This window comes from Sipha flava, unplaced genomic scaffold (genome assembly GCF_003268045.1).
Source record: "Sipha flava isolate LNK unplaced genomic scaffold, YSA_version1 43_pilon_pilon, whole genome shotgun sequence".
Classification (NCBI taxonomy): Eukaryota; Metazoa; Arthropoda; class Insecta; order Hemiptera; family Aphididae; genus Sipha; species Sipha flava.
This window is the reverse complement of record NW_020273171.1, coordinates 1,797,588-1,815,923: the sequence shown is the minus strand read 5'-3', so window position 1 is coordinate 1,815,923 and position 18,336 is coordinate 1,797,588. Positions and strand designations below refer to the sequence as shown.

Sequence of the window (18,336 nt, the reverse complement as noted above, 5' to 3'; positions counted from 1 at the left end):
CGTTAATCGTTTTGTTTTACCATAATATTCTTGTATTGAATTGGTTTGTTAATTGATAATTTACAATAATCGGTAATTATTTAAGTTTATCGGTTTTTTTGTTGTTGATTTCAATGGTTTTTTGACATGTGTAACGTTATAAACATATTTTCGATTCCGGAAAAGAGTTTTTTCGTAATCAAAAATTTAAATTATTTTGTTCCATGTTGTTTTCAAGTAATAATTTCAACAATCTCAACGCGAGTCACAATAACCATGAATGGAACCCATATGCATCAATCAAATTAATCGAGTTCATTCAAATATATGCAACAATAGATAGAATATTGAACAACACACATAAACACAAACACACACATGCCAATAATTTATGATAAATAATTTTAATCGTAAATTTTTAAATAAATTTTAAGTCTGGAATATTTTTATTTATTTTTTTATTTTTTTCCCATTTAACGACCGCTGCTCGCGTGCTGAAGACGTACTATGTATTATAATATTATCGGTACAGAATTTTACGACTGATTAGTTGTGTTGACGTTTTGGCAGCTAACGCGAGGAGGAGCTGGAGGCGAATCCTGCGCCGGAACTATCGGAGGACCCGTTCGGACGAAACGGACATGCGGTCAGCGACCGGTGAGGAGCTAACCGGCGTGATCGTGTCGACGGGAGCGGGCCAACCGCAGTCGACCGCCCTAACGGCAGCGGCGGCGGTCAAACAGGACGGCAACGGCACGCTGGCGGCCGGCTCGCGGTGCGCAGTGGTCGCGACCACGGCGGACGACGACGGCACGGGTGACGACAGCACGGACGGCAGCCCGCGCGACGGACACCTTCACCGCCATCACCGGCTGGTGACGCCCACCGCGAGCTGCCGAAGCACGCCGTTCCGGCACAACCCGTCCGTCGGCTCGGCCGACACCGAAATGACGTCGCTGGACACCCGCGAGCTGTGGCTGCCCGACACCGAGCCCACGCCGTCCACCATGTCAGCGCTGCACCAGTTCGGCGCCGAAATGCTCAGGTTGTCCCGGGGCCTGGAGAAAGTGGCCTCGCCCGAATCCAAGCCGGCGTCCCCCGACCGGTCCAGGTGAGTGTACCGGGCAGCTTATCGTTCGATGTCCACGTGTACCGCCGCCGTGCGTGCCACGTTCTAGCGGTGCACGTGACGGCATATCGATTATTCGCCCGGCGCGTCGACGGTAGCGTTCGGTGCGCAAACGATGGTCGCGGCGATGACGGTCATGACTGTCATTGGTGACGAGACTCCGATGACCGTGCGCCTTCGGAAAAGAATTCCCGACCGAATCACCTAACCCTAACCGAACCCGATGAATCGTAAACGTAGTTTATGAACCGCGGCCAAGTGCGACTTTTCAAAAAAAAAAAAAAAAACGGAAAAACAGAACATTGTTGAAAGTTTTCCCATGCACCGGAGAAAATATCAGATTGTGCACCACCACGTGTTCTTCTCGACAAAATATTCCGAAATACCGTTTCAAAACTTTAAAAGACCGTATAGTTTAGGCAATCGTTCTGCTTTTGTACCACGAAAGTTTGTATGCGCCCAATAGAGACCACGGGATAGACAGTCGCACGCGCTTCGATTTGAAATATATTTAACCAATCGTTTTTCATTTATACGTGTAGACACGTCATACATCGACCCGAGTCGGGGTTGATTATTTTCCGAATGAGAACCGAAAATCGTAATCGATTTGGTTCTTTCAAAACTCTTGAGAACGAATGTTATGAACTCATAAATCGATTAATGCGCATTAAAAGAAAACGTAAGGTGTGTAATAAGTAGGGACCGGATTTATATGCACAAAAAATCCTCAAAATATGCTTCTAAAAATGCTGTAATATGCTATAAAATATGTACTTAAATATTCACTTAAAATGTTGTTTAAAAATATGTACATATATGTGAAATGTATTATAAATGTAAAAATAAGTATTAATTAATACGGTATTAAAAAAAGTATAAAAAAGCTTTTAAAATATTTTGTCGTCGAGTCGATATATATATAAATGTATGTTGTATTTTTAGTCATATATAAGACTATAGTATGAGATATAATCTTATCTTTGGAAATAACGACCAATCGAAATTTTATTAATATTATGTGGCTGTAAACGTGAAAATACGATAAAAACAATTATATGTGCTATTAATAATAATGTGCACTATAAAACTACAAATATGCATTTAATAGGTAAAAACGTTGAAATATGCTAAATATGCAAAGTAAAATTAGTTTTATTTTAATAAGAAAGATCTAAATCGAGGACAGTGCTCATCAGATTTCAAAAAGCTTATTCTTATACATATAAGCATTTGCATATAAATCCGGTCCTTAGTAATAATATATCGTTCTGTGGAAACCGATGGGTTTCGTATGGCGTAACCGGAAAAGTATTTTTTGGGAGGAATTTAAATTTTTGATTTGATCCTGAATAAGTACCGTATATTTTATCTTAATAAGACGATTTAACTTAAGTTAAAATATAAAATGTATCATTATTTAGTTTATTTAAACTGAGAAAACTGTTTAACGATGACAATGATATAACAATATACCTATGTCTTTAAATTATCGTATATTTTATAAAACAAGAGAAACGTTTTAATGGAGGGGAGGGTTTATAACCCGTTAATCCATCCTAGCTACGCCACTGCCTGTATGTGTCACGCTTAAAAATGGCAGTTATAAGCGTAGTTAGTAAATTATATAAGGTAATTATAAATATAAATGGTAAGCTATAGAAACTCATGTTTGATTCCCTGCACTAATTATTTACCTGCTAAAGAACAAACACACGGTCGCGGTCGTGTTGGTTACGTCAGCGTGAAGTGCGAGGTAGGTAAATAATAATACGATAATAATAATTCGATCTTCAGAAGTGTTTTGAAACTTTTGAAAGTTCAGTTGTTTTTTGGAATCAGCACATGATGAAACCACCACAGGTTCAATGACAACAGCTAATTTGGTCCATATGCGCAACACGTTACATTAACGACACGACGACGAGGATCGCATTTTATTATACTTTTTCTCACCGAGTATGGATACAATATTAAATATTGTTATAATTTAATATACAGATTTGTGTATAAGTGCGTACCACACCACTGACACCGAGAAACATTGAAGTTTATACATATTATAACAATTTATAGTTCTACATGAATATTTGAATATATATCGACGTTCGTTTAGCCTATGGTCCGAATGCGAACAACTGATAACGAATGCTATCAAATGAACCAACTGTAATAATCCGACCTAATGCGAAAAAATGGATTCGCTTGCGTTCGGCAAAGTTGACTTCTAGTACGATAAGAAAACCGTCTTTCAATTTGAATAGGATTCGCCAGCATTCGCATAGTAATCTTAATATTTGGTTCATATTTGTTCTCGATATGTGTATTCGTTATCATCTAAGTTATAGAACGTACTCATTTGATTAATTTGCATAAATCGATATCGATCCTTTGAAATCTTATCGATCCTCAATACAAAATGGACAGGAAAATAATTGATTATTTATGTTATCGTTAAAATTGAAACTCAAAATGTGATATTTCTTATTAAATGTATATAAATAATAAACGATAGATCGGATAATACCTGTAAAATAAATATGTATAGTTTAAAATTTTAAAATGAGATAATTACATTTTCTTATCCAAAATTTAATATCGATTGTTCACGTGTCGGTGAAATATCACATACTCGAGTTGATAGAATCTCGTTAAAATATTTAAGTATTTTATTTAGTTAATTAAAAATTATAAAATAATTAAATATTTACGGTGAAACCAACGAAGCCTTTTACAAAAAATTTCGGTGTCTAAAATACTTTTCTAATCAAGATAATACTGCTCACGCAAGGTCGGCAATACAGATTCACACTTTTAAATACTAAAATTCTTCCAAACATAATCAAAAACTTATTACTAGCTCATGTAATTTCTATAACTTTAAATCATACCACTACGAAAATATCCGTAGCCTATTTTTCTCATAGACATCATAGAACAACGCAACAACAATTGTTCACTTCACTAGGCCACAAATATACTCGTATGCGCGCACGCGTGTGTGTGTGTGTGTGTGTGTGTGTGTGTGTGTGTATTTATTTATGAAATCATGGATAACTTGTAGTACTCTAAAAATAATTTCAAACAATCATCATATTAATGTTTAAATATATAATGGAAATAAATTGAAAAAAATAATTACTTCTTTTGAGTTCCTACCGCTATTAAATCTGAACCAATTTCCGATCTTAAGAGATTTAAAATGAAACTTTTGTAGCAGATTCACTAGTCTAAAGCTTAATTTCAAAAAAAAAATTATTTTATCGATCTGTTACACAACAATATTCTAATAAGATATACTACAAGTCTTATTATTGAACATATTTATAAATAGCGCTTATTCAATGTACAGGGAAATTAAAACTGTTAATTTCCTACTAGGAAATCCTTCCCGTATCCATTTATTTTTAATTGTATATGAAAAAAAAATAATTACGTTGGAATATTTATGGTATTTATAATAAATTAAAGTGCTCAACTTGCACCGAGAGCATTACATATGCTATAGGCCTACCATCCAAGAATAATAATTGGAAAATGTTGATAATTATGCTGCTTCGCAAATATAAAACATGACTAAAATGACAATATATTGTTATAATGTGTACGTAAAAGTAAAGTCGTAATTTTTTTTATAATTATTATATATTTTTTTTTTTTCGTAACGTGTCTCGATTGAAAAAAAAAATCATTTAAAAATCTTACAAGTAAATCCTGGGATTCTAGTCACTTCGTCCTAAATGGAAAATATGTTCCCGGCTATAAAGTTAATTTTATACACACATCTAAAATCTGTGCGCAGAAAAAAAAAATTAAAACTCTTCTGCCACACCTAACGCAAACACTCGCACACATGCTTTTAAATATCAAAGAGACGATTTTTTTCTTTTATCCAAACGAAACTAACGCTTATTATATTTTAAAAACGTTTTATTTTTTAACACTGTAAATAAACATTTCAAAAGTGATGTTTATAATGCTTTGTAACTCTATATGTATTTTATACGTATTAAATTTAAAGTTCAATGTGTTTGTTCAACTGCATTACAAATAATATAATTTGATAACGCATTAGTATAAATAGACCGATTGTATATAATTTGTAATTTTTCAATAGAATTTATTTTCCAACAACCATTCACACAATTCGAAGTATTCTATGTTTAAATTAATATTCATATGAGTTTGTATGCCCTTTACCGAATAACGTTTGACTCCCTACCCTTGATCTAATTCCTGTTGACGATTAAAACATTTTGGCGTTTTCCCAGCACCAACATCTCTTCCCAAGTTATTAGTATTTCGACCCCTTTATTGTTTAATATAAAACTTATAGACTTGTTTGCAAAATTCATAATTTAAAAAATAATTTTTATTTTTGAGTTAGAAATGTTTACAAAAATCAAAAATGATTTATGACTCCACAAATATCCATGCTGGTAAAAAATTGTTAGATAGAAAGTTATAGTGATTTAAAGTTAACGATTTTGTGTTTTTACGCATACTCGCAATGGTTTAGTTTTCCTCACTTAGGTTAGACTACAAACTATTACAAAACCTACCAGCTTTGAAAAAAAAAAAAATAGAAAAAAAAGCCTACCGGTTCAAATTCACAACTACTCGTCATACTTTATATGACAAAAATACATTATTTAGCCTATGTAAAAAGAGAAAGAAAGCTATTAACTTCAAAATGCTATAATATTGAGACTAAGTCTAAACGATAAACTCACATGCCATTATGTACAGATTTGCTACGAAATCTAAAATAAAATATTTAAATCACTTGATAAATAAATAAAAACAACATTTTATACTGTATTCTACCATACATATTTTTGAAAATTATTTAGTTTATTGTCTTAAAACATCAAGTGTTATAGTTATTTTAATTTACAAAAAAGAAAAAAATTATAATAAAAATTATCCAAATTTGTGGCGTATAATGTGTATATAAAATGTAACAAAATAATTTATTAACGATTTAATGGAAAAAGAGCAAACAATTATTACCGTAGTCAGTAGAGTCAACGTAGTAGTTATTCTCAAGTTAAATCTTAAAACTAATATTTTGCTTTCACTCGAATATATGCCAAACGAAGTTTTTTTTCTCCCAATAACATCACTGCACCAAATGAATGTGTGACTCTTCAAAATAGTTATCAGATTTAAATGTCATATTTTTCGGTAATTTTCTTATTAAAAAACAAACGATATCAATTTATCGACATTATCATTAGCGGGAGGTTTCGTTACATCTACTGAGGAGACTAGGTTAACACTGAGTTGAATATAATGAGCTACACATTATTATTTCGAAAAACAATGTTTTCCGCGACCCGTAGATTTACAATTTCAAAGAGGGTGCAGTTGTGTAAGTAACATGGAAGAAAGCTCTAAGTTAACACGGTCTTATGGAAATAAATTACCCGACGACACCTACGTGTCATGTATAAATTATATATACATATTATATTGTGTTATGAAAGTACACAGTAACAGTTTTCAAACAACCGAAATAAAACGCCGTTATCTTGGTTAGGAATGTATACATAAATAAATAAACAAATAGTTTATGTATAAAAATAAATAAATAAATAAAAGCTTAGCTTGAAGTATTATTATATTCGTAAAATACGACAGATTTCGAATTAAAAATTAATCGTCAAGCATATGAAAAGACAATAAAATCGAATATGAAAAAACAAAATATGTATAGTTAAGAATTTATTGATTTTACATATATACTCGTATATATTAATTTATGAATGTTAACCATTTAATAATTATAATTTTTATTCTATTTTTATTATTTTAGTATTAAAAAATTTATGTTTAATTTTTACTCATATTTTATGACTATTATAGTTTTGGCCTGCCCCTGTTCCTAGATGTCGATCCTGATTCAAACGATAAAATTATACATACTATACCATGCCATTATAATAAAACCAATGAAACCAATAAATTATGTTGAATAATTGAGTATAAAATATTCATAAATATTATGTACTAGTATTAGATTTCAACTTATTTTTACTCACGATAGCTCATGGTGAAGTTTATTATATATTTCATACATGATTGCTGTGCATAATTTATTATTTACTTAAGCTCGTTAGTTGGTACATATACTCAATCTAATACTGTGAATAAGTAATTGCTTCATAATACTCATTAAGTGAGATGTGTTGAAAAAAATATGAGATGATCAGGTAAATGATAAATTTCCTTCCTTAATCGCGAAGTTAAATTACATAATTAAATATGTGTATACATTGGATGTTATAATTTAAGTATTTCCCCTTCCATACCCCAATAAGACTACAAAGAACACTTTGTTTAATAAATGTTAAAAAACATAATATTTGCTTTTTAAACAACTTTTTTTTTGCAAAATAAATACACATGCATCCATACCAATATACCTACACAAAAACTGTAAAAGTGATTTATTTCAAATGAAACAAATACATTTGGGTCAATTGGTATTTTAATATTGTTCTTTTTTATGTAAAATATTTGTATGTATGTGAAATGTATATACAATGTATGTATACATGGGTTTTCATTAGTTTATGTATCAGTTAAGTACTCTTACTATTTGTATATTTTTTATAACAATGGTATTCGCATTGTTTATTTCTTATTTGTTAAAATAATATCGATTCTCAAATATCAATCTATAATTTAAAATAATCAGTCATAAAAACATAGTAATAACATTGTTTTCAAAATCATTAATAAATATTGATACTAGACTCCTTGGTTTTTTTTCAAATCATCATTCGTATTTAAAATCAATGGTTGAAATGGTTCAAGGATACTTCTATGATATATTACCCATATAAACTTCAAGCATCTTTTATAAAAATAACTCATCCCACTAACTTGTTTTATATAACTATACAATCTTAAAATCGATGTATGTTTTATAATATGGTAAAAGCAATTTGCTATTAAAATTGTATTAATAATGAATGATGCACTTGGTTTTTGTGGTATACGTGTCGGACGTACATGTAGGTGAACTTTTTATATAATAAGTAAACATAAGAAAAGTGAAACTCAATAACTATACGTTAGTATATGGGTCTTTGCATTTTATTATTTCTTTTATATTTGCAAAATATTTTTCGGTACATATTTTATTTTAACTGACGCGCTGTGAGCTTCAATTTTTTTTCAATCAACAAAATACATTCTTGCAAAATTTCAAATCCCTTTGCGGATTGTACAATATCGTTTTTTCTAAAATAATGAACCAATACATGGCATTCACATACAGATACAAAAAGGTATTTATTAATTATATAGTCGTATATATTTCGAGGGTTTCCGTAAATATTAACCGCGATATTATATAATGAAACCGTTTAGTTACTCGAGCGTGAGAGCGGATGGCCTTCATCGGACATACTATAGGTTCGTCCTAGAGTTTCGTTAAATACCACGGTGAAATTTCACTGGTGCAAACGGGGTTTCTGGGCGAGATTATGAGAATAGGGTTCGTCAACGGGCATTAATAACAATCCCTCATTGACAACACGCTAGAATTCTTAAACGTCACCTAACCAAGTGAATACGATAATTGGATTTAATTTTATTAATTTTTTCACAACCCATCGGGCAAAACGTGGACAGTTTACAATATTCTAATCGACCGACAACCTTACTTCCGATAATCTTCAACGGTTTCGATTCATTCTTTCGTTCGGTCATCAACAGACAAGGCTATATAAACCAATATAACTTATGCATAAAAATATATATTATACAAACGATCAAATTAATTGCCGGTACATAATATATTGAATTTTCGTGAATCGTAGTCGTGCGATAAATACCAATACAATACAATAATCATCAGAACAACACTACAGATAATTCTAACGAAGAATACGTAATCAACTCTCCCAAGTATTTTCCGCGCTCAATAAATCACTAGTTATTTCATTTTTATTATGTTACTGTTGGCATTGAGTAAAAATCACGTGATACAATTAGCAATAAGTTATTGAAAAATCTTTTAGTGTGGCTATATAATTTACTAAAAAATTGCCAAGAACCTGTACAGCCAAAGCATTTCGGAAAACAAAAGAACCTTTTTAATCCTAAACTTTTAAGGTTGATTTGCTCGCAACAGATTTATAAATATCAGTTATTTTGTTTCTCACCAAATTATACTTTAACACCGTTTATAATAGTAAGAAAATAATTTTTTTTCTGCGACTCACGAATCGGCTTTCTAGCCATTCATGCGCTACTCTATTATAATACGAGTATACTGACGCGATGTGTAATATATTTCGTAGCGTCATATATCGATTAAACCGATATGTAGAATACAGGCTACCTTTTGTATTAGTTGGTTTATTATTCAAATCCTTATATTTAAATTACGTGCCTATCATACGACCGTCATTAAAACACGAATATTCATATTGCATAATTCCGGAATGGCATATTTTATATATTTTTATTAATGTTTGTTTGTCCTTCCCCGTCGTTCTGTAAACACCGTTCCATGCGCTTGTTCTGAAAACACTTGATTGCTTTTGGCGTTTTACGATTTTCATAAATTTTGATAAATATAAATCTCTTTAAAAACGAAAAACGTATTATACAATAACCTTATAAAAATATATACAAATGAGTATGCTACGTTATATACCTTTGCAATATTTATATAATTTTATTGTGAAATTTCATAAAATTATTATAAGCTTATGAAACTATTTAATTTTTGTATTTATTTACTTTTTTTATTTACCAAAAAATCTTAAACACAAAAAGTAGATCAGGTGTAACATTAATCATATTATAATATTAGTATATTTTTATATAAAATGAATTATGACTTTGAATAATACTCACCGATTCCGAATGCTTAAAGTTTTTAACACTTTTGTTACTGTTTTACCAACTGAAGACGAGTAATTTCAATTTTAAACTTTCGCTTAATATTTAAGAAGTTTTCGTGAAGTACAGCTCGAGTAATGTACGGCGAGAAAATAATATAATACAACTAACTTTTCACAGCGAATGAAGTTCATTAACATTTAAATTATTCTTGAAATAATATTATAAGAATAATATATACAAACATTATATACACCGTGAAAACTTTGCTACTCGTATCGCTGACCAGAAAAGACACGAAACAAAGGAAACGTTTCATTTTTTCTATTTTATTTTATTTTTTTATTTTGGAACTACATTTTTGTCACATATCGCTCAAGATTTCTGCAAAGGACAAAAACACGGCCCCTGAAAACACGAGGGATGACGAAGAAAATACTATTGTTTTCGTTACACCAAAATTCGAAAAAGAAAAAAAAATTATCCTATTTCGATCGTTTTCAATCTATGCACTACAACCAGTAATAAGTAATAAGTACTATTACAGGCATGTACGGTATACCCTCTAGACCAGCAGTCACCGAATGGTTAGGACCACGAAAAAATGTTATCCAACCCGCAGACAAGCAAACAAAAAAGTAAACATTAAATTTGTTAATATACACATTAGTTTTTACCGTCGGGAGCAAATATTATACTGGTCAACAGGCATATCTTATTACTCATACCTTGCTCTTTATCTCTTATGGCCGTATATAAAATGTACCGATCACACATCGACTCTGATCAGTCTAGTACCGCCGAACAGCATTCACATAGTTTTTGTTGTATATCGTTCTTACATATCTTGTGTGTTTTTTTTTTTTTTTTTTTTTATTCGACCGCGGATAAAAAAAGAAGAAAAGTTAAACTCAAAAACAAACAGTGTTTGCCCGAGTGGGTGGAATTATATTGTTTTAATTTACACCGGACCACTCAGGGGCCTTTTTCAGTTTCTTAGATTCGTCACTAGACAGTGTCTATTTATAATGTTTTCACACATTAAACATCATTATGAGACATAAAATGAATCGTTTGTCAAACATTTTTCGGATTATAATATAATTCTGATGAAAACGTTTACTTTAAATTTCGATGGTCCCCGGACGTTTTTGAAAATCCCAATGCAGCCCACCAAAAATATTGACTGGTGAACCTCGCGCTAGACGGTTGTATGTATATTGTAACTGTAATCCTATAAACGTTTGTGTACACAAGTTTTAACGGTGTGCGCGTAGTGTTTGATTTTTCGTTTACGTGTTCCTCGGAGAGGAGATGCACGAAAAATGGTCAAGATTTTCACTTCTCATTGTACGATTATACGTCCTCGAATTCGTAAATTGTTTCAAATGTATAATATTGTCACGCGCGTCAACGACGTTTAGCGAATCATTCCAGATGATTCCGCTTGATTTTCCACGACACACATGAGTAATTGGTGTGGCCGACAGATCGATCCGAAACGAACGGTTAAGCTCGGTTTCCCGAAACCCTTCGGGCCTTTTATACGACGCGTGCACGCATTTGTACGGCGATTAGAATCGGACTGTAAACGAAGTTTGACGAGACGTCGTATACCGTTGCTCAGAATCGAAACCGCTCGCGGTGCTCCGAAATGTACGAGTTCGCGTGACGCAATGCGACCCTGAATTTAAGGATAAAATAATAGTAAAAAACCGATCCTGCACGGGTTGACGGGCGGTGCATATCGATTATAACTCGATTCCGATCACGCGGAACAGATGTTTGGTCGTATGAAATATAGGTCACGCCGAGGGTTACGTAGTACCAAAAACTACCGACATGGGACGGGCTGCGGCGCGTCATATAACTCCCTAACTCGTGGTCGTGTTATACCAACAAAGTGATTGTTTTTCTTTCGCAGATTGTCCGACGACGGAGATGACGCCGGGGATTCCGATGATGGAGACGACGTCAATTACGCGATGGATGATGACGACGACGACGACGACGACGCGAGAGAGCGTGACGATAACCCCGGACGACCGTTGGACGGTGGTTCGATGGTCCCGGAAGAAGACTCGGTTACGGGGACGCCGCGATGCCGACGGGCCAAACGGCAACGGCGACGTCGCAGACGGCGGTCGGGCACGTTGCACGAGTCGATGCGCCGTCGTTTCGACGGCCACAACCATCACCACCTGACGCACCCGTACTACCATCATCACCACCATCACCACCACCATCACCACCATCACCATCACCAATCGCCGACGGGGTCGCATCACCGGGGGCGACCGACACGGGTCCGGAGCTTTCACGAGGACGAACTGCTCCGGCACCACCGGCCGGATCCCGCGTCGCCGACGGCGGCCCACAGCGGACCGAAGATCGTGGGCACGCTGCTGAAGCCCGAGTACCAACGGAAACCGGGGTTGGACGAGGAGATCTGCCTGCTGCCGCCGCCCCCGCGCCGGCCCCGGCGGCGGTGTTCCGCGTCCACGAGTAGCGGCGACACGACCGCCGCGGCGCCGTCCCCGCCGCCGGTGTCCGCGTCACGGCCGTGCACCGCGGCCGAACGGACGCCACCGCGGACGCCTCCTTCGCACGTTTCGACCCCGCAACAGCAGCAGCAGCAGCAGCACCAACAGCACCAAAAGCAGCGGCATGCCACCGTGACAGAATGGTCGACCACGTCCAACGCGACCACGACCGCGTTGGCGGCGGCCTGCGGCGATCAACCGTTGCGCCGTGCCATGACGCAGAAGCTGATACGCAAGCGGACGCCGTTGGCCGCCGTCAGCCAGCAATCGCCGCTCGTCCGGTACGGGTCCACGTTGGGGCTGCCGTCGTCGCGGAAACGGACGCAGCAGCAGCAACAGGTGCAGGCGCAAAAGTCCAACAGCGCAAGTCGGTCGAGCGTGATGATCCGCAACTCATACCGGCACGGCCGCATCATCCGGCTGGAGCAGAAGGCCACCAAGGTGCTGGGCGTGGTGTTCTTCACGTTCGTGTTCCTGTGGACGCCGTTCTTCGCACTCAACCTACTGCCGTCCGTGTGCCCCGACTGCGAGGCCAACACCAACAAGGGCCTCATCGACCTGGTCACGTGGCTGGGCTACGCCAGCTCCATGGTCAACCCGGTTTTCTACACCATTTTCAACAAGGTGTTCCGGCAGGCTTTCAAGCGTGTGCTCATGTGCAAGTACAGAGGCCGCAGCAAGAGGCACTCGTGGCCACCCCCGCCGGCCGCCAGGAAGGTCTGATGACCGTGACGGGCACCGCTTTTCCCGGACGCCCGATTCGCTGCTCTCCGCGTGGGGGGAGGAACTTTTCACCTTCCGAGTCTCCGCGCGTTTGTGTGTGTGTGTGTGTATGCTTTTTTTTTTTAGTTTTCCCCCGAATATACATGTGTTCGTGTTCGTACGCGGGTTCGCACTTGCAAATTAAACGGTCTTTCCCCCTGTCCTTTCGAGGCAGGTCAACAACACCTCTTTCGAAATATTATGCGATCGGGGACGAGGTAACGATGAACGTGAAACGCCCGGGAGAATAACGCACTGCGACTCGTGTGGTAAGTACGTGATTCCGAGCGCACGAAGGTTTGTCAATAATTTATTTAAGGTTTGAAGGCGTTGTGAATAGGCAATTTCATTACGTATACGCATCGGGTGTAATTTCTCGGTATGAGGGATAACGACCGTGTGCGTATGTCAAAACGTAAATTTAATTAATCACAATTAATCACAATTTGCTTGAAAATTATACAGACAATGTTTTTATCAGATTACGTTTTAAAAAATTTTAACCGAATATAATCTGACACGTAAAAAGCACGATCTCAATTCTGATCCGTATTCTATATAACCGTAGGTTGCCGAATCCTGTTCTGTAACTTGATGATGATAGTTATTTTAATTTTTGCTATCGTCGACATCGCATAAATTTGCTGTTCGTAAATTACTGAACGGCGTCGAGTGTTTTACATATTTTACCTGACGATAGTCAATGAACAGTCGTTTAAAATGATACACTGTACTTGTATGTACAGTTTTGTACTATTTGGACGTTCGAGTTATGTATGTATTTCTTTTTATCCCAATTTCTTTTTAACCTGGCTGGAATATTATTAGTATGTTATCGTTTTGGAATAAAGTTGTTCGTTTTTACGGCCGACCAACTTCGATGGCTAATGCGGTGGTGGGTAGATAAAATGTACGGGTATGACAAGGGTTCAAGGAGATCCGATAAAACGTATCAATCTCATGCTTATATATATATATATATATATATATATATATATATATATATACTCGTATATGTGTTTGTTCGGAATGAATATATCGTTTTAGAATATCAGGTTCTTTGGATATAAATTGTAAAATAAAACCTCTAAAAAAAAGCGGTTCTATACACTTTCATAAAATAATTAATCGTATTCAGAATGATTTATCGCCGTAGAAATGAACTAAAACATCACAAAAGAAGATTTTTATTTATTTTCTCCAAATTCAATTTAAGAACTGACAATCGTTTAAAATATATAAAACACATTACGTGCAACTAATTTATATATATATGTATAATGGGTGCAATTTATATAGCCAACTTCATAATATTTTATATATTAATTGAAAAGTACTTAGGGAACTGAGTTAAAAAGTTAAGTTATTATCAACCTCTTGAGTCGACTGGTTCGTTTTATCAACCGTTAACTTACAATTGTATGGTCAGGTAATAACGTCCTTTTGAAGTTTATCTAATTAAAATAGGAATCTTACGGGGGACTGGGGTTTTTATTCGTATTTATCGTGTGTATACAATCCGCATGCGTTATCATAGCAAAGGGATAATTTGTGAGCGAAAAAATGTTTTTATAGCAGTTTAGTTTATATATTACAATAGTGCTTACCTGACTTGGATGAGTTAAGTTTTTAATCGACTTCTTTCTACACGCGCTCATTACAAGCCATTTTGGTTAATTGGACTCAATATGATTTTGCCCTGTTTCTGATGATATTTCACTTACCTACTCACGGTCGACCCGAAGTCGTACTACTACAGATTCTGGCGGAAGAATTACGAACAAATCGCGTATAATATTAAACGATATTATTGATGATGATGATGCATATATTGCGTAGACGTCTTGTGCAACAGAAAATGTTTGAAAATTTGCTCCGCAGAACCCATTACAATTCTACGACCTACGGTTTTCGTACGGAATTTTAAACGCGTCAACGTGTTTGCAAAACCACGTGTCAAGTTTTCAGTAATTTCATGATAATACGATAATATCCAGTTGGAATGCGTGTGTAGCCCCATACAGAATAAAGGACCGAATAAAACGTTATATTCTTCTCCGAATTACCTAACCATAAGTGGGTATGTGTGTATATGTGTTACGTGTACGTCCGTTTTTTTTTTTTGTATATTTTTTAAATTTATTCATTGTAGTATGCTCCAATCAGGAAACCACTACAGATTATTATAAAAATTTGTTTTCGGTCCGCACCTCGTACGTATATTATGACCGTATATGCAATTGTAGCATTATAATTGTTTTTCTTTTATCCTATGAACCACATCTCTACATTACGTTCAACAAATAATATTGAATAATAATTATTAAGCCGTGTGGCGTTGAGAATTTTCTCACTTACTGATCGCATTTCGTATCGCATAATACGCCTAGCATCGTGTACGTATATAATAATCAGTTATGTGTAAATCGCAACTGTAAGTGTTCTCATAATTTATTGATCCAATAAAATTCTGACAACAATAGTATATTTTTGAGTACGGTTTTAATTTAATCGTTGTACCGATATTCCTCGCTCAACTTCTACTTTCTAGACCATGAACATATTTTAAGAAGATCAATTTACTTAACACTCGCTCCACCTTTGGAATACAATTATAAATTTTTTATATCCGATTTTGATCATGTTTCATTTTAAGGAATATTTAGATTCATTTATTTCTATAATATGCTTATCAGAATTTATTAACATCAGTACTTCATACAATAGTAAAAAATAACGTATAAATATTAATACTGTTAACATCTTATCAAATTTAAATATATTTTTACTTTATAGTACAGATTCTAGTCAACATAAGATCTTCGATTTTTTTATTGGTCAACAAAATATCTGTAGAGAAATTTCATTAAAGCGCTCGACACGTTGCTTTTCAATCAAACCCATATGTACTTTGAAATAGTAATTTTCCAATTGTTTTCTAAAAAGTTATAAAATATATTAAAAAAAAATAATGCAAAACTAACATTAGGTTATAGGATATATTTTTACTGAAATTACGCATCCTTGGCAACGGTTTCGAGCAGTAATGAAACAATATGTCTGCATATCTTTGTTCTTATGCACCAATTTTCCTAAACGGTCGTCCTTCAGCCACGGGTATTCGGTCATTATTTTATTGGAACATTCCCTAATGCGACTTTCCGACCAAATTATAATTATATGTAAACAAAATATACTTTAATCATTACGCGATAAGTGTGTAACAGTTGCGGTTTAAAAATCTGCAACCGTTGATTCTTAAACAAGTCAAATATGATGCTAGATAGTTTAGAATTTTCTATAATTATGTTTAATTTTAATTTTATAATACTGTTAAAGCTTTCATTGGTATTACGTTTATGGTGTACGATAGTAAATACAACTTATATTTATGTTCATATTGTATATTTACGCATGGTATATAATGTAATTAGATCGAAAACGCTGTTAATATCATGTCATTTAAAAATATTGCGTTGTATTATTTGGTATTTCTACGCAGGTAATTATAATTTTAACTCCGACCCCCATGAACCTATATGTGTCCATACAAATTGTATGTATTTATTAGAATATATTAATAATAATATTATCCAATAGTTTAATGATTACATTTTTATGAAACGATTTTTTTTTCTACTCGTATACATCGTTATTTTACTAAAAATAACCTGTTTGGTTCTATTCTTCAATATGTATTTACAATAATAATATAATATACGTGATATGTACTCGCTGTATACGCGGTGAACGATTTACGAAGCGTAATAATTCTAAAGGTATATTGAAAAAAACTCATCCTAAAACTTTGATTTAATTGTGCGGAAAATTGTTTTGAGTACGTTTCTGCAGAAAAAAAAATAATGCTAATAATAATAGTAATAACTAAAAAAAAATAATCATTATGTTTGGTTATTATCAACAAAAAAATATATACATGTATAAATATAAGACATTAATTTAGTTGATTCCAAAACAAATCGTATGTTTATAAATAATAAATTATTATCATAATAATAAGATTTATATATACATATTTGTTGTACCCCCTCCTCATTTACACGAAATATCATATATATTTAGATTAGTTTCAAAATATGTTTTATTAATTAACGTATACGACGGGATGAAATTTATTATAAAATAAAAGTCAAAATAATATTTAATGTTGTTTGTTTGTTATTTTTCTACACCTTTATACCCAAGGTGACCGTAATAACCCTTCCATATACGTATAGTGTACAATACAGGTAACTGCGGCGGCAAAACGATAAAATTGCTTTCTATAAAACGAATAATTTTGCGTTTAATACGATTACTGAAGTCAAAAGTTGTACTCGGTGTATAATATCTTCTTTATGGAAGCAGTTTGTTTTTTAATTAAAAGTTAGTAAAACGAAAGTAATATTGCGCGTTTCAGCTTTTCGTGAACAGCAATTTATCCGTTGTAAGCAAATATGAACCAGTGGTACAATTTTCGTACCGACGAAACATATTTAACAGCGATACGAAATAAAACGCGTGTAGGAGTATATGAGTACCTGTATATCAGTAGTGCAGCCGCGGTATCACGTGCCCATTCCAGTCTTACAGTGAACCTATGCCAAAAATAATATTAAATAAAATACAAATGTTTACCCCTGTCAAAGCGATTTCATCAATATCCTATTTTGCGTTTCTGTACATACATAGGTATCGTTCATTGTACAACCTATCGTGAAGATTTTATAATACGTTGTTATAACAATGTTGTGTAATGCAAGAAAAAAAAAAAAAAGAAAAATAGTAAAAAAAAAAAAAAGTGTACGTACTCGATTGATGACGTAACTGAAAAACAAGCTTGTTTTAATCTACGTCGTGTAGTTCTAGAAGAACTGTGACGTTTCGGATAAAATTAAAAACGAGCGTATTCCAATGATGACGGCTGGTATGCAGGGCTGGTGAGAACTTTCCAAGGCTCCGGGGCCCCTTTTACTTGCACTTGTTTCACTTACGTATACGAACTACTCGTACATATTTTACGTTCAATAAGAATATTCCATAAAAGGCTACAAGACGACG

General features: G+C 34.5%; 1 protein-coding gene across 2 annotated transcripts in view; it reads left to right on the top strand.

Moving 5' to 3' along the window:
• Positions 1-16,880, top strand: part of LOC112689281 — a 156,046-nt gene extending 139,166 nt beyond the window's left edge. For both annotated transcript variants that reach the window (XM_025562912.1, XM_025562911.1), the window contains 2 exons: positions 550-1,090; positions 11,895-16,880. In XM_025562912.1, the coding sequence (XP_025418697.1) occupies positions 550-1,090; positions 11,895-13,236 (1,883 nt within the window). In that variant the 3' untranslated portion in view covers positions 13,237-16,880. The remainder of the gene's footprint in view (positions 1-549; positions 1,091-11,894) is intronic.
• Positions 16,881-18,336: the final 1,456 nt, after the last annotated feature.